At 38.5% G+C, this 18036-nt stretch overlaps 1 protein-coding gene across 6 annotated transcripts in view; it reads left to right on the plus strand.

Moving 5' to 3' along the window:
- The window catches only part of EPS8 (EGFR pathway substrate 8, signaling adaptor), a 178974-nt gene extending 162377 nt beyond the window's left edge, over nt 1-16597 (plus strand). For all 6 annotated transcript variants that reach the window (XM_025879778.2, XM_025879781.2, XM_025879782.2 and 3 more), the window contains 4 exons: nt 4888-5110; nt 12124-12304; nt 13446-13575; nt 15330-16597. In XM_025879778.2, coding sequence (XP_025735563.1) covers nt 4888-5110; nt 12124-12304; nt 13446-13575; nt 15330-15443 — 648 coding nt within the window. In that variant the 3' untranslated portion in view covers nt 15444-16597. The remainder of the gene's footprint in view (nt 1-4887; nt 5111-12123; nt 12305-13445; nt 13576-15329) is intronic.
- Nucleotides 16598-18036: the final 1439 nt, after the last annotated feature.

The following is an 18036-nucleotide window of genomic DNA, read 5'->3' on the forward strand; positions in this document are numbered from 1 at the left end:
AGGGAGGGAGGTAATGAAGAATTTATGAAAGATATGCAACACTAAAAACGATTTAGCGAAATCACAGGGAAAAGGAAGTAGGTGCTTATGAGAGATTATGGAGAAATGAAGATAAACGACATACGTGTTGATAAAAATTTTGTTGTAGAGCATTCTAGGACTTCGTTGTATTTTAGCTGGGCAACAGATGGATATCCAGGGTGCTTTCTCCCCATCTGGAATCTACTTGCCACCTAAAGTTTCCTGAGACTTCTTTTGACTTGATTCCCAGACCTCTGGCACTGTGACTCTTCATGTACTCGCATTACCTTCTTGCCCATATAGATTCTCTTGCTGTATGAGAGCAGAAACTGACCCCTCCCTGCTCTTATTTCTGGTGTACTCAAAGTCTTGACTAAAGTCTTTCATTTATTATTTATTATTAAGTCTGTGTGCTTATTATTATTATAGACTCTTACTCTACCAAGGTGCAAATAATTACGATTATTTCGTCACTATGGTCCCGTGAATTAAACAGAAAGTTTCCTGTCTTCTCCATTTCCTAGCAAGAGATACTGTGATAGTATGGAAAAAGCCCCAATCTAGATACTGATAGTCTGGGATTCTAGCCCTGGTTCTGTCACTAATGAGCTGTGTGACCTTAAAGAAAGCATTTTATTTTTCTGTGCTCCAGTTTGCTCAGCTGTGAAACGGAGGGGGTTGTCAACTTTAATGATCTCCACACTCCAGTCTAGATATAAACAGTTAGTATTTTTCTTTATGCATGTTTAAATAGCCCTAGATTAGAAATGGAATGTGGGTGACTTTTAAACCACTAGTGGTACTAATTTCACCCCATGTTATGAATGCTCTGTTTTTCAAGCTCAGTCCCGATATTCAGATACTGCTAGACAGACAGTGACCATTTTACTAAGAATTTTTCATATTCATTCCAGCAGACCAACTTCCTGATAATATTCAGTTCTTTAAAATGTGTTTTTTAAAATTAATCTCCAAACATTCTATTTATCTATTAATTAGAGGCATGGTTTTTAGATAAGCATGCTTACTTTTTACTTTGTCTTATGTGTTGACATTTTCCCAAGTATTTCTTGTAATGATTTGAATAGTCTTCTCCCTCTCTCTCTCTGTTGTGTGCTCTCTCTCTATATATAATCTATTATATAGATATAGATGACCACATATGATTACTATTTATATATAGTAATGACTGCCCAACTTGCACATGTGCAGAATTATAAAATTTTGTTTGTTTACACTGCTTACAAGTTTAAACCTAAAGCTCACTAAATGATATATATTTCCATTTGTAAAGTCAGCTTTTAAAGAGGGATTAGCCTTATATTTAATCTGCTCTAATTGTATTCTTTATAAGTTGTAAGAATAAGATGAACCTATCTTAATATTTTAAAAACACAGTACGCTAACATACAAATAGTTACTGAAATACTCTATACTCTTCATACTGTAGCATGATTCTCTATAATTAGTTTCCATGGCTAGATAAGAATGATGGAAGTTAATTATATATTTACAAGCACCTTCACTGGTTGATTGGTGGGCAGGTAATTTTACTGTCAAAAAACTAATTTGCTCACGTGTTCTGATATTTGATATGAATTGTAATTGATATTATTTTCGTTCCATCTCCTGTGTTAATTTTCTCATTTGATTTGATTTGCTCCATTTTCCTAATAGCAATTACTTGGCGAGCTGTCAGAGGTAACCCACATTTGTTCCCTCATGGCACTTCTGTTTATTATCATTTTTTGGATTCAATTTCTGGACTTAACACCCTCCAAATGTTCCAGCTGTGCCTTTTTTTTTTTTCCCCCACTGCAGAGTTCCAAAGAAACCAAATTTAGAGGAAAAATGTATAGGTTAAATTTTTAAGAACAGATCCATTTCAATGGCTTTGTTGGGCTTGCTTGCATAACTTCCCCTCTGAAGCAGTATCTTGCATGAATCAGGAGCTTATCTGTAAATAACTTTCTTTAAGCCTAGAGAATTTCAGCTTTAGTGGCTAAAGAAAAGTGACTCATTCTGCCTTAATTATCAATAAGAAAGTAGATTTGCCATGGGATCTAGTAATTCTCACTCCTTTCAGAGAAACAGAAGACAAAGAAAAAGAGATTTTGTTTTAAACAGAACTTTAAATATATTTCTGGGAGATAAATGGCAAGCGTTAAGAGGGCGACAGTCCCTGTACAGAAGTTGGTCCACATCAAGGTGACCAGTCATGTTGGCTTGCTCAAGGACATGGGACTTTCAGTGCTAATACTGGGAAAGTCCTGGGCAAATGAAGAAGAGTTTGGTCAAGATTTTTGGGGGGCGGGACTTAGAGCTTCTGCACTTGGTTCAAGAGAAGAAAATTCAGTGTAGTTCTGCTCTACCGGACTTCCCATATATTGAGGAGCCATCGATTTGGATCTACCTCCAACCAAAAATAACCAAGAGACAAATAATGAAGGGAGGAGCAGTAAGTGGGTGGTAGGTAAGGGGCCATGAAGGAGATTGGAAGGGACATAGAAAAGTGATTTCAAGAGTCAATACTGATCCTCTGGTTCCTCCGCACCAAGAATGACGAATCGGTTTCCACAGAAAAGCTGTCTTGGTTGCTGTTTCAGGGCAGGTTCTAATGATTTGAAGAAACACTTTCCCCCCTTTTCATTCCATGGATTGGAAACATGAGGCAGGAAGAAAGGACCAAGAAAAGGGGAAAATATGCAAGTAAATTCATGACAAGTTTTCATATGGTTTCTTTTTAATCAAATATGTATGTTTTAAGCCTCTTATTCTGTTAGGTTATACAGATAAAGTTGCATGATACAGCAACACCAGATGAATGAGATGAAGCACAAGATTTGGTGAGTCTGTCTTCAGGCTCAGTGGTGACAGTCACACACAGCATATCCCATTTTTTGCAGTATTATTTGATGGATAGCAAAACACTAGCCGCTCTTGTTTTTATGAAAGCAGGAAATTTGAATCATATCTTGGAGTGCAGGGCTGATAACATTTTTTGTTTGTTTGTTTAACCTTTAAAAACAGTAACTTAAACTGACACTTGAGATCTTAATGTGGGAATTCACTAACCCTTCATGAAATTATATGCAGAGGATATTCTTGTCAAGGGAACATTGCATATACATTAATCAGATGACTTTGGTGTGTGCTAAGTATAACATCTTGGTGATATTTGCTGTATTTTGGTTGCTTTTAAATATCTTATTGGCCCAAATATAGGAATGTTGTTTTATGGGAAATAATAATAATAAAAGTCTATTATTGAACATATTAGGAATGTTTTTAGGCCTCCAGTGCCGAGAGGGTCAGCGGTCTCTGTTTCTGCCCCATCTAACTTCAGGGAGAGCGCTTAGCAATCTTACCCTCCATTTCTTCCCCTTTCTGTCCTCCTCTCTCCGGTGTCTGCCTCTCTCCCATATCTAGCAGCATTACAGACCCTTCTTTCACTTCTGTTTTCATGTCTGCTTCATACCCTTCCCACTTTTTTCACCCACTGGCAGGTGAGTGGTAGTTTTTAAAGAAACAGCAGAGAAGAACCCGGATTTCTTCCCACACCGGTTTCCACAGGTGTTACTCATTTGCTGTGAAGGCAACTATGATGATGGTGTGATTTTTGGTTGTTTTTTTGTTTTGTTTTTGAGTAATGATTTAATTTTAAAATGGTGTGCGTGTTGTGTTATGTTTTTCATCTCTGTGGAAATTGGGGAGGCTTCTTCTAAAATCGATGTCACCTTATATTTGGGCCAATTTAGGAATTAAAAGTAAATACTGTTCTAACCAAAGGACCAGATTACCAAAAGGCCTGCTAATTTTGAATTTTGGCATAATTAAAATTGTGCCAGTGCAGTATCTAAACTTTACCTAAATTATAAATCAGTGTTCTGTATTTTTGATTCTACCAAAAAAACACCAAAAACAAAAAACAACCAAAAACTGCCTTTTGAGAATTTGGAACTTATTATAATGCAATTATCTATCAGTTAAAATTATTTTGTTTAAAGTTTTAAACTCTTCTGTGGAGTTTAAGAGGGAATATTACAAAAATACAGTTTTCTAATAGCCTAACGATCGTGATTTAAAAATTTCTGAGAGTTATTGTGTATTTTAACACATTCACCTTTCTAAATACAAATTCCCACATGGACTTTTTAAAATACATGTTTTCAAGTAGCAGTCGCAAACATTTAAAGACCATACCATTACCCTCACCACCACCTACCCCACAGCATTCCTATTTAACAAGGAAAGTTTCTGATTTTTATAAGTTAACATCAAGATGATGGCAGAAAGTGTTATGAGTTGAAAAAATAGCATTTAAAAATTACTTATTTATTTTAAAACATAGTCCTTTTATCTACTGAGATACTACCCTTTTTCTTAACAAACTACGTGGAAAGAGCATAATTAAACATTATTTAATCTAGCATACTTTAAAACTAGGGAGTAAATAATGCTTTATGTTACTGATACTTAAACCTCCAGTGCAATTAGAGGTTAATATTGATGGAAATTATAAAATACTCAGAAATCTTTTGACTTAACCCTGGTCTTGTGTGGTTCCAATTTCAAATTTTGTTTATTTTTTTGACATTTTTTTACTGTTTTTAATACTACTATTTGCTATTGGTATGTCTTTTTGACCTCTTAATTTACATTTTGAGTTTGAACTAATATGTAGACTATTTAAAAGATGATTTTTAATGATCATTGTATCATATAAGATTGGAGGCATGGATTTGTTATGGATTTGCAGGTAAGTTTACAAATAAATAGCCAACAATGTCCTGTCAAGTATGCACTGTTTTCCTAGCTTAGGTTTTATATTTTTGCAATTTCAAATTAGTTTTTGTCTTTTTATAGAAACAAAGGATGGAGTATGGTCCCAGACCAGCTGACACTCCCTCTGCGCCATCACCTCCTCCAACACCAGCTCCTGTTCCTGTCCCACTTCCTCCTTCTACCCCAGCACCTGTTTCTGTGCCAAAGTTCCCGGCAAATGTAACCCGTCAGAACAGCAGCTCCGGTGACAGCAGTGGCGGTATTGTGCGAGATAACCAGAGACACAAACAACTTTCCGTGGACCGTAAGTTTCCCAGGGAGGCAACAATGTGCAGTTTCTTCTGTGAATTAAAAGCACTGCTAAGTAAAATATTGTTAGTTCTACTGGTATTAAACGTTATGAAATATAAATAGTGGTCCTTTGTACTTGCACAGTACTTCGTAGATTGCAAAGACTTTCATCTAGCTGCTTGTCCTTCAAGTAATGCTGAGAAACAGGAAGTTCTCTCCACTCTCCGTTTTATTGTGTATACTTCTGCACATATTCCATTATATTGTGATGGTTGAATGTAGACTCTGGAGCCAGACATACTTGAGTTTGTAGAGTGAAACACCTTTTATGGACATTGATTTTCAACAATTTGATAATCCTCTCTCTACCTCAGTGTCTGAAAAGTGAGGGAAAATAATGGCATCTTCTTCATAGGATGATTGTGAGAATTTAATGAGGTATAATACATAGAAATCATTTAGATCAGTCATTCTCACCCAGAGATGGTTATACCGCCTTCCCACAGGGAACATTCGCTATTGTCTGGAGGAATGTTTTGATCACAGTTGGGTGGATGCTACTGGCATCTAACAGGTAGAAGCCAGGGGTATTTAGCAACATCATCCTACAATGAACAGGTCGGTCCCCCACGACAGAATTATCTGGTCCAAAATGTCAATGATGCCGAAGTTGAAAAACTCTGATTTTGACCAATATGACACATAATGAGCAGTCCAAATATTTGCTGCTATCATCATCAGTATGATCATCATAATTTTCCTGCTCCTCTTCCTCATATTTGAGACACACACACACTCACCCTCGCCTAACACAATCAACCTGCCAATACCAGTTTCAAATTTGCCCTCCAAATTCAGGTTTTATTTGATTTAGATTTCACATGTTCATAAAATTAACTTTGATTTGTTATATGAGTAATTTCTGTGAAAACCAGATTTAAAATGCTAAAAGAAAAGACACTGTGGCAAACTTTGGATTATCCTTGTTTGTACTGTTGAACAGCAGTGTAGAAAATTTGAAATTTGAAGGTAATTCTAAGGTAATTTTTCTTATTATTTAATATTCAAATTATGTTTGTATATGTATTATAAAATGACTTTGCTTTACCTATACTGGACATGTAAAAATTCTTAGAAAACTAGAGCCAGGAAGATATTTCTTCAATATGTGTGTATGCACATGAATGTGTGTGTATGCATATGTATAAAGGATGTCTTTCATTCTTTCAATGTGGCTTCTCCTAGGGCTCAGTTCTGGCTTATGTATAAAGGATGTCTTTCGTTCTTTCAATGTGGCTTCTCCTAGGGCTCGGTTCTGGGTTCTTCCCTGCATGTAAACATACTTTTACTGTAAGTGACCAATCTATTTCCATTTCTTTTAATATTGTCCATATTGTTGGAGAAGGAATGATTCCCAAATTTGTCTTCATATCAGATCTCATCTCTGCCATTCATATACAAGTATTGAACTATTAACTTTATTTTTTTTTAAAGGTTTATTTTTTTATTTTAGAGAGAGGAGGGGAAAGGGCAGAGGGAGAGGGAGCGAGAGAATCTCCAGCAGACTCCCCGCTGAGCACAGAGCCTGAGGTGGGGCTCGATCTCAGGACCCTGAGATCATCACCTGAGGTGAAACCAGGAGTCGACCGCTCAACCCACTGAGCCAACCAGGCGCCCCTGAATTATTAATTTTAGAGCTGAGATTGGATGATTAGATTCAAAACTAAATTACCAAATCTTTTACTTCCATTTTCATCTGACATTTTTCTTATCTCAATAAACCATAGCTACATCTATTCAGTTGCGGTCATTTTTGATAAATTTTAAGAAATTTTAAAAGAAGGTATGTGTATTACTGTTTAGTTGTTCTAGAAATTCTGGCTAAATGCAATAAGCACTAGCCTACTTTAATAAGTTACTTTCTTCCCCGAAGTAGAGCTGATGTACCACCTTCTTATCCATATCCCAACCTTACCAAAACGTAATGGAAAAGTTAAGCTTTAGAGAAATGATTAACTGTAGCAAAAACAACTGTGTGTGTGAGAATGTGTAAGTGTGTAGAAGTATGATATGCTACTAAATTTTCTTAAATGTTTATTTTTTTAAAAGATGCTTTTATTTTTTTCAGACACTTAAAAACATAGTTTTGAGATGAGAAAGTTCTGTAAATATTTTTATTGATTTCCCTAAGGAAAATTTCCCTCTCAGAAAGGACTGTTCTTTTTTACATTTTTACCACAAGTTTATAACATTTCCCTTCTTTGATACGTCAGCACAGTAATCTTTGACACTGTGGTACTCTTTCCAGGCCTAGATCAGAGTTCATAGTCATCTAGTCCCCATTTGGAACAATCTGTGGGTCGGGACAGTTTGTTCTTTGTTCTAGTCTAAGAAACTAAGAATAACCTAATGGGAAAGAGGCATAGTTTGAATACTTTAAAGATAGAGACCTCTCCTGATAATTGTGACTCATCATTTTTGAATCTGTTTTTCATAAGTAAAAGGGTGACATTGGTATATAAAATATATACATCTCTCCCCAAATTAACATCTCTACTTGTTTCTTTGTAATAATAAATAAAATAATAATAAGAGTTTACATTTACCTACACAAAGTTCCCTTTTAAAGATATCTCAAAAGCATAGTTTCATATTAAATAAATGTATTTCTTTTTATAAAACACTTATTTTCACGATAGCTTTTTTCTGAGCACGTTTTTGGAGAAGAGTTTTTCTGAATGAACGTGGGGGCTTCTCAACAGTCTTTTAGAACCAGACAGACATATTTAAATGTATATTTGTCAAGAGCCAGATTTCTCTCAAAAAAAAAAAAAAAAACCTTTTCTGCTTCCTACATTCTCTGCTTACTGCCTAGATTTCTGATGAAAATAAAATGGAAGGAACTGGAAAGTGAATACTCAAAAAAAAGTTACCAAATAGTCCTAAACAAGGAAAAAAGTCAACATGCCTGTTTTTTTAAATGTAGCAGGTAGGAAGAGTAAGACAGGGACAATTCTTTAGCCTATTCAAACTGGCTGCTCGGAGCCATGGGTCATATAAGCTATTCAAATTGGTTTATCGCAGGATTCAAAAAGGTTCTCCTGTTATCACTTTTGAAGATACCAGTGCTTCGGGTATTTTGCATTTCTGCCACTTCCTTTGAAATGTTGGTCCTTTTATTTGGGTTTAATCTTTTGTAATCAGAAGTGCTATTTCAGAAAGAGGTGTAAAGGCAGGCTGCTTTGTTACTGTGTGCTAGAACATTACAAATGGAAACCAGAAGCCAGGAGCACAGCGGAGGAGGATTTTGTACTCTGTGGAAGGTTATGCTGTGGACTAGAGATGATCATGCAGAGGCTAAATTAAGAGAGAAGAAAATAAATCTTTTAGTGTGGTGATACTTTTTCCCTCTTACTCCTTTGAGACATACTCGTATTCTGTGTGGCCGTTTGATGTGTTGAATTAAAAAAGCTAAGTAGTGGAGTGCATGTGTGCACTTAAATGAACCAGTCAGCAATGTTCCCTCTCACCCTCTCTAGCCCCCCCACGTTCTTCCTCCCTCTCGCCCTTCATTTCTCCTGTTTCTGTCTTTTGACTTCTCCAGGTTTCCTGAATACCTAAGGCATTAAAACATTAGCCTGAAAGAACACTATTTGGTTATTTCACGTTTTCATTTACTTCCCAAAGACATCAAACACTTTCTGAAATATTCTCCCTGAGGAGGGAAGGATGGAAGGAAGGAAGTTTAGAAGGAAGGAAGGAGGGAGGGAAGGAAGGAGAAAAGGAAAAGAAAAAAGACAAAAAAGATCATGAAAGAGTGGTCACAAGAAGCTCCCTTAGTGGCCAGGTCATTGCCACTTGCCAACTTAATTAGTTAACTGAATTACTATATCAGTTCTCTACTTAATCCTGGAAGATTATATATAAGTAATGTATCTATGTATATATGTGTGTGCATATATATATATATATATAGTAAGTAAATTATGTAATTATGTGTGTGTGCGTATATATATATGTTCTTAAATACACTAGTCCATTTTTCTCTTTCCATACATTAATTTCTTCCCCATTTTTCTCATAAAGATATGTGCCTATATACATCTTTCCCATGACCATAAAATGGGTTGGGGAGAGGGATAATGTATAAGTTAATCAAAGGTAGTTTCAATGACTTTGATCATAAAGCAGCCGTGAGCTGGCAGTCAGGAAATCCAGTTCTAACTAAACTTTGCTAATTAATACTGTGATTTCGACAGATCATTTCTCCTCTTGTGGCCTCCATTCTCTTAGCTGTTTCTTTTAGGGGTTTGTATATGATGCTTTTCAGAGTCTCTCTCACTGAAAAAGTCCGCAGAATGCCTTAGTCATTCATTTATTCGGTGAGTATTTATTGAATCCCTACCCTGTTCTAGGTGTTTCAGGGAAAGCAAACAAAGCAGGCACAAATCCATTTTCAGGGATATATTTTGATGAAAGGAGATAGATAAGTAAATGATTGAATTGACAGGGAATATTATAAGTGGTTTTGGAGAACAATAAAGCCATGTGGATAGGAAGTGTTGGGGAGTGGGCTGCAATTTTAAATATGGAAAATCTAAAGGAGGGGAAGACTGAGCCAAGTGGATTCGTGGGGGGAAAGCATTCCAGGCAGAGGCCCTTAATTTTGAAGAACACCAAGGAAGCCATTATGAGCTAGAGCAGAGGGCTCTGAGAGCAGTAGAGTTACCTCAGAAAGTGATCCTCTGAGGCCCTTTACTGGGAGTACTCTGCATTACTTGGAAAGGTTTAGAGCAGGAGAGTTGCAGTTATCTGACATACATTTTAAAAGGTCACGTTAGCTGTTCTGTTGAAAACAGAAAGAAGAGCAAGGGCTGCCGTGGTCGAGAGTAGAAGGAAGGCAACCTGTGAATAGGCCGGTGGCCCAGACTGAGCTAGTCACAGAAAAAATGGAGAAAGTGGTTGGATTTTTGGTATGTTTTGGTGATAGGACTAACAGAGTTTGCTGATAGATTGGATGTAATAGAGAACAAAGGGGAGTCTAGCAGAGCTCCATGGCATTTTGCCAGAGGAACTGAAGAAATGGAATTACCATTAACCGAGTTGGGAAGTATAGCCTAAAAGCAAGCTTTAGGAAGAAAAGTGGTTCAGATTTGGACACGTTCTATTTGAGCTATCTAATAGACATCCAAATGAATATATCAAGTAGACGGTTGGCTTATATGGGTCTAGAGTTCTGAGGAACAGTCTGGACTGGAGAAATAATTTTGGGAGTCACCAGCTTTTAGATGGCACAGTGATCATTAATGGAGTGAGTGCAGGCAGAGGAGAGGTCCAAGGTTTGTGCCCTGGGGCTCTTCAACATTACTTCTGGGGGCGGGCGGGGGCGGCGGGGGGGGGGGGGGAGAAGAATCAGGAAAGGATACTGAGCAGGAGAGGCCAGTGAGATGGGAAGAAAATCAGGTGAGTGTGGTGTCCTAGAGACCACGGGAAGAAGGCGTTTTAAGGAACGATCACCTTCTTTGTATGTTGCCGGTAGATTAAATGAGACAGTGACTGGGAACTGACCATAGGAGTTTAGCAAAATGTAGTGGAGGGATGGGGCCCAAAGCCTATATTTTTTAGCCATGAATTCAAGAGAAAATTGGAGAACAAGAATGGGAGTCAGCTAGTATAGACAGGTTTTCATGGAACTTTACCAAAAGGGGAGCAGAGAAATGGGCAGTAGCTAGGAGGGACACGAGGTCAAGAAAGGGCTTAAACGGGAGAGGAACAATAACAAAATGATAGTTTTGTCTGCTGATGAAATGATTCCGTAAAAGAGGAAGATGGATACCCTAGATAAGTAGAGGAGAAATTGTTGAAGTATTTAAACAGGCGGAGGAGGGGCGCCTGGGTGGCTCAGTCATTAAGCGTCTGCCTTCGGCTCAGGTCATGATCCCGGGGTCCTGGGATCGAGCCCCGCATCGGGCTCCCTGCTCTGCAGGAAGCCTGCTTCTCCCTCTCCCACTCCCCCTGCTTGTGTTCCCTCTCTCGCTGTGTCTCTCTCTGTCAAATAAATAAATAAAATCTTTTAAAAAAAAATAAATAAATACATAGGCAGAGGACATGGGATCTAGTGCACATGAAGGGGGTGGGCCTTAGGAGTGTGGAAGCAGTTGACCCATAATGTAGTAGGGAGGGAGAGAGTGGGGAAGGGGAAGGGAAGGAAGAAAGGAAGAGAAGGAAGGCAGAGTGCGTGGGGAAGGTGCTGGTAGGTGAGGAAAACCGCTGAGGGAACTTATGGAGGTTTTCTTCTAACTTCTTTATTTTATTCGACATTGGGAAAGTGAGGTCATCGGGGTGAGAATTGGGGAACGAGTGTTGGAGGTTTGCAGAGAAAGAAGAGAGTAAATACCGGTCTAACAGTGGGCAGCTGTTTGGTCTAGGGCAGATTCTCAACCTGAGCCTTGTTGACACGGGCCTGGATAATTCTCGGTAGTAGGAGACTGACGTGTACATTGTAGAATGTTTTGTGCAGCCCAGGCCTCTCCCCACGGCCTGATAGTTGCATCCTTTCTCCTCCTCCCCTCTAATTGTGCCATCCAAAAGTGTCTCCAGCCATTGGCAGATGTTCCGGGGTCAGAATTTACCCCACTTGAGACCATGGACCTAAGGAAATGCAGTATGATTGTCAGGAAACAACAGCCTGGTTGAGGTTCATATTCATGAATTTAACATGAGATCATTCAGCATTGTTGTGTTACACTCACTGTGCAGGTGCAGGCACAGAATAAGCAGAAAGTTCGATTTAACAAGGGCTGGGGTTTTGCCAAGTGAGTACAATGAAGAGAGAGAAGAGCCAAGGAGTGATTTTAATAATTGATCATGGAATTTGTCCTGGGTGAGGATGAAAGTGAGGAAAGGTGGTAGGAACACTAGACTAGAAGTCCTTTTGGGGTCAAAGGATTTGGGGCATTGGAGTTCTAGAGAGAGTGACATGTGTTAGGGGTTTTCAAAAATAACCTACTCCGTGTTGATGTGCAGGAAGGAAATCTCAGATGGAGGAAGTCCAGGATGAGCTCATCCACAGACTGACCATTGGCCGGAGTGCCGCCCAGAAGAAGTTCCACGTGCCACGGCAGAACATGCCAGTTGTCAATATCACTTACGACTCCACAGCAGAAGATGTGAAGACGTGGTTACAGTCGAAGGGGTTCAGCCCTGTGTAAGTTTCTCTGGGAATACTTTGCATTTCTGTGTGTAATATATAATACCTTATTTTCAGTTTGGTCGCTAAGATGTCACAAATGACTCTTTAATAATTTGGGGCCAGACTGCATTTGTTCCATTCTCAGGAAATAACTGTAGATATTTATAGCTAAAAAAAAAAAAAAAGAAAGAAAAGAAAAGAAATTGGAAGAAGAAGTAACTATAATTTTGGTGCTACCCTGTTTTCTAGTTGATAATGACTGCTTATCGGTGGTCCCTTAAACAAACTGTCAGTAGCTTTGAGGTGGTAGCTTTCTTTCACCCTCATCTGGTTACACAGGGTAGGACTAAGGTGTTAGCTGGACTCCCCAGACCTTAGAGAGTATATAGTGGAATGTTCTGCTGCTGGATATAGATTCTCAGCCAAATAAAAACTAGATAAATTACCTATCATAGATTATAACCCAATAGAGCTTTTCCCTTAGTAAACCCATGGCAACAATTCAATTTGTCTACAATCTAAAAATTTGAAAATATTTTATATGTATTTGATACAAGGAACTATTTCAATAATACATATTTAAGAGAATTTTGTAAACTCATATACCAACGTGACTGAAAAATGAGATACATTGGTTAGTCAGTTGCCTGGTTACTAGAAAGTTATCTGTTCCCCATGAAACATTGTATTTCAGGGAATTGGTACTCAACAATAATGATACTAAATACGGTCGGCTCCTTTTTGATACTTTATAATCATTTTCTATAGCCTCAGGCTCATCATCATGAAAGTCTCTCTTGTCACTGCCTTGAATAAGCACTGTAGTACCATTTTATAAGTTTCATCGTATGGAACACTTAGAAAAGAGAGGTTATGGCATATATATATATATATAAATTTTTTTTTTTTTTTAAGAGAGAGAAAGAGCATGAGCTGGAGGTGGGGGGGAGTGGGCAGAGGGAGAAGGGGAGAGAGAATCCCAAGCAGACTCAGTGCCCAGTGCGGAGCCTGATGCCGGGCTCAATCCCATGACCCCGAGATCATGACCTGAGCTGAAATCAAGAGTGGGACACTTAAATGACTGAGCCACCTAGGTACCCCTATCTAGATAATATTTTTAATGCTATATTTCTCTTTCTTTCTTCGTGTTTTTCAGGACTGTCAATAGTCTTGGAGTATTAAACGGTGCACAACTTTTCTCTCTCAACAAAGAGGAACTGAGGACAGTCTGCCCTGAAGGGTCCAGAGTCTTTAGCCAAATCACTGTACAAAAAGCTGCATTAGAGGTATGACTTGTCAACCTAAGTTGGTGTTTGTCTGCATTAATCAAGAGTGTGGACTGTGAATTGAAAGCTCTGAAATCAACTGTTTATGTCCATAGTGGTCAATTTCCCTTTCATACAGAGCTGAATTAAATTTGACTCTACTTTTATAATTGATTACTGGAGACCATCAGTGACCATTTGCAGGGAGATTAATTTATCATAAATGCTCCTGTAACGTGAAGCTTGGAACATATGCTTTTGGACATTTAATGAAAAGCCTAATGTTCTCATTTTATATGCATTAACTACTTCTGTAGGAATTTAAATTTTGACACAATAACGGACATTCACTTCCTGAGTGAGTAAATGCCTTAAGAGGTCAGAACTCTTTTGCCTGTTCTTAATATTTAGTTTGGAGATTCTAGTAGGCTACTTGTTACAAGGCCTTAAAATCCTGACTGTGGGTCTTAGGTCTTGTTATATATTTAAATAATCAGAGGGAAAATATTAGGTAGGAATCATTGAAAAGAGAGAATGCTGAAAAATAAGTAGTCATAGTTGTAGGTAGGAAAGGAGGAAAGGAAATGTGTTCTAGATTGAATATCCTTAAGCTTCCCATATCCTACTCTTCTTAAAATGGGCTGTGTAAGGGCAGTAGTTTCAAACTGTTATATCTCACAGCTCTTAATAGCTTTCATGAAATTATACTTTGACTCAAATGAAAGGGTATTGGCTTTGGCGTAAAATTGATACATAATTTTCTCTAGCAGGTATATCCTCTAAATTCAACAGTGAAATAACTCAGAGTGAAATAGCTTCATGAATGCAACCTGTAACCACTCTCAGGAGAAATTTTTATCTCCTTGGAAATTTTTCCTACAACATTGATCTTGGGAGTTCCATATTAGGTGGATCTTGGGCGTATTCTGTATTAGGCTTTCTGTATATTGACTATGAGTGTATCTTTTCTGAGGCAGGTTTTTTTTACCATTATACATTTTAACTTTATTGAGAGTGTATAAATTTCCTTCGCAAGGGTGTGATAGAAAGTTCCAAAATTTCTGAATTCCTTTGAGTCAGGCTGCCTATAAATTTGCCCTCACCACCCACTCCCTCTTGGTTTCTCGCTTCCATTCCTCTGGATATGAATGGAGGTTCTTCATCTTCCTCAGCTGCCCTCCCACCACACCCTTCTCTTGCATCTAGTCCATCTTTTAGATGACTCACCTGGGTTGCCAGAAACTTCCACCGATGAGAGCAGAATAAGGAGGGTGCACAGGGATGGTAGGTAGAGCGTGGCGAGGAGAAAAGCTGCCGTGAGGTCAGAGGGTCAGAGCCTTCCTGTAGCCTGAAGGGAGCTTGGTGTACCCTGAGCCCAGTCTTTGAGCCTAATTTAGAATCACCTAAGGGCAGATCTCGCTTGACTTAAGAAGGTTCTTCGATAATTTACCATCTTATTATGCTTATTGTACACATATCTTATTTCTCCCAGGGAATCTGGAGCATTCCACATACATTATTGATTTATCTTTATCATGTCCAAGTGAAAGGCATGGTGAATGAATTGCCTTCAGACACCTCATAAATGAAGAAACGATTAATGTGATGTATTAGTGAAATCCAGGAGCATCACTCTATATGAAGGGCAGCCTTCAGTTTTCCCCGAGAGATATTGGAAGAAAAACAAAGGACTCTTACCCTGAACCATTTCATTACAGGACCCGCAGCCTGCACAAACCCATAGCCATCTTGTCTGAACCATGTTTGTTTTTCAGGATAGCAGCGGCAGCTCCGAGTTGCAAGAAATCATGCGGAGACGACAGGAAAAAATCAGTGCGGCGGCTAGCGATTCGGGAGTGGAGTCTTTTGATGAGGGAAGCAGTCACTAATTTGTTTTTAAACTCCATTTGTGGCATTATTCCAACGTGCTTTGTTTTAAGAAGCCATGAAGGGAATGTCAGATTCTTATTTCTCAGAATACTTAAGTTATCGCCATAAAGAAACAATGCAAACATAAGTAAGCAGAGGACTTGCTTCCTGGCCCATTATTTTTATTAAAACTGAGTAATTTTAAATAGCTGTTTTGCCCTTGAGAAATATTTTGCCTGCTTTACCCAGGTGAGGTTTCTTTTATTGGATTAATTATTTCATTCCCCCATCTCAGTGTATAAGCAGGCAGCTTTTAACAGCGGTGAATATATTTAGCAGCAAAACAGAGATATTGCCCGTGACTTAAAATCGAAATAATTTCAGTTTTGCCTGTGACTCTGGTGTCTGTCATTCAGAGCGTAGCTTACTTTAGGCTAGCCTCTGCTTACTTAGGTCTCTTCTTTGACATACTCAATGATAGAATATTTAGATTTATTTAAAGTTCTTAATGCCAACAGTTTTCTTAAAAAAATCAGAACATTTAATGAACTGTAAAATACAACAAGGCCTTGGACATGCAAATATAAACCTATGGAGCATTCCCAAGACAATTCATTTGTCATGGCTCTGTTGATCACAATTCCTTGTATAGCCTGTATTTTGATTTAGTTTATATTCTGCTTATTATCTATATTGTGTTCTTATATATGAGAAAGCACAAGTGGAAAAGAGATCACATGCAGTCAGAATGTGTCCCAGAAAGTAGCCTGCATTGGTGTGCGTTACAGTATTTTGCTTAATGAAGGCCTCAGTTCTGAATATTGATATGAGTAGTTAAATGGATATTGGGGCCATTTTATGTGTTTATCTGTGTCAAGTTTTTCTGATAATAAGAAACACTTAATTTACGCATATTTTAATCCTGTGAAAGATTCTAGGTAGAGAAAAGAAAGATACTTAACCTTCAACAAATGTTATTTTTGGAAACACAATTTTTGTCATTAAATGTTATATTATTTCACATATATAAAACAGATGTTATGTAAGAATGTTGTATATTTTAACATAAATCCATTTAGAGAGATTATCTAGATTCATTAATTTTCATAGTGCCTTTTTCACATGAGTCAGCTGGAAAGTCTGCAATAAACAGTATTTGCTGTATGTTAATAAATGGCTTCTGTCTCATTGGCAAGAGGGATCTTTGGTATGTAGACTGCGGATCAGGGTTGAGCAGAATGGGAAAAACAGAGGCCCACTCTTTTTTAATTTTTTTATTTTTTTAACTGATTTCCAGTATAGTTGAGCATCTAGTAAGAGCTGGTCACAGTGGTAAAAGCAAATGTATGACAGCACTTATGATTACTGAGTGTTTCCACAGAAGTGCTTCCTTAGGTATCTATAGTAACTCTGGGAGTTGTATTTTATAGACAAGGAAACAGCTTCCTAGGGGTCTCATTTCCCCTCAAATGATGAGAGATATGGGAGTTGCTCATCTTCCCTAAAACAATGCATCCTTGGACAAAGTGAAATAAGCATGATTACTCTAGATCTTTTCCATGTCATATGCACTGACACACATTTATAACTTAGCCCTTATTGAAAGTCTCTGAAAATGAAGGGATAAGATAAAAGAGAAAAGTTAAAATAGCCTGAGTGGAATGTGGCATATATGATATTAAAAGAATTGGTGTAATTCATTAAGATGTCATTATGCTATAAGATTCCAGCGGAAAATAACACAGTGGTGGCCACTACAGGAAGCAGTTGTCTCCTTCCGGGCTGTGGGGACAGAAGAAGGAGTTGGGGGCGCCTGGGTGGCTCAGTTGGTTAAGCGACTGCCTTCAGCTCAGGTCATGATCCTGGAGTCCCGGGATCGAGTCCTGCATCAGGCTCCCTGCTTGGCAGGGAATCTGCCTCTCCCTCTGACCCTCCCCCTTTTCATGCTCTCTCTCTCTCTCATTCTCTCTCTCAAATAAATAATAGAAAATCTTAGAAGAAGAAGAAGGAGTTGGGATTCATGGAATTTAGAATCTTGAGGGAGAGGTACTGCAGAGTTTGGATCCAGACATCTGGGGAGTTTGGTCTCTGGCACCTGAGAAGTTTAGAAGAAAGACCCCACAGCTGGTAAACAGACCTCTGAGAAGAGGGCACACCCTGTCTGGTGCTGTGGCCTCAGGAATTCAGAGAAGAATTCAGTTGAGAAAACCCCACAGAGCTGGAAATCAGACCTCAGGAGACCATGCCAGCCAGCTGCTACTCAGATTTCTGTGAGGGCATAATGAGGCTGCTCTAGGGAGTGCAGGAAAAAACCAACAAACTGGTAACTGGCACCTACTGGGGATCAACTGCTACTTACAGAGTGAAGAACCATTATTAGGGTTATTAGATGTTAATATGAGCGGGAAGTAAAACAGAAGGGAGAAGGTGCCTTGTGCCCCTCTAGCTTCCTGTCTCCCTATAGCACACTCTTTGGGCAGAATCTGTTGGGAACACACCTGGCAACACTCCAAATCACAAAGTTGAGAAAAGAGGGACAGATTTGAAAAAAGCTCAATAACCAGCCGATTCCAATTCTGGCTACTTAGCCTGTATACTTAACTTTTCTATGCA

The sequence above is a fragment of the Callorhinus ursinus genome, unplaced genomic scaffold (assembly GCF_003265705.2).
Source record: "Callorhinus ursinus isolate GAN/ISIS: 27379988/994484 unplaced genomic scaffold, GSC_fseal_2.0 scaffold27, whole genome shotgun sequence".
Classification (NCBI taxonomy): Eukaryota; Metazoa; Chordata; class Mammalia; order Carnivora; family Otariidae; genus Callorhinus; species Callorhinus ursinus.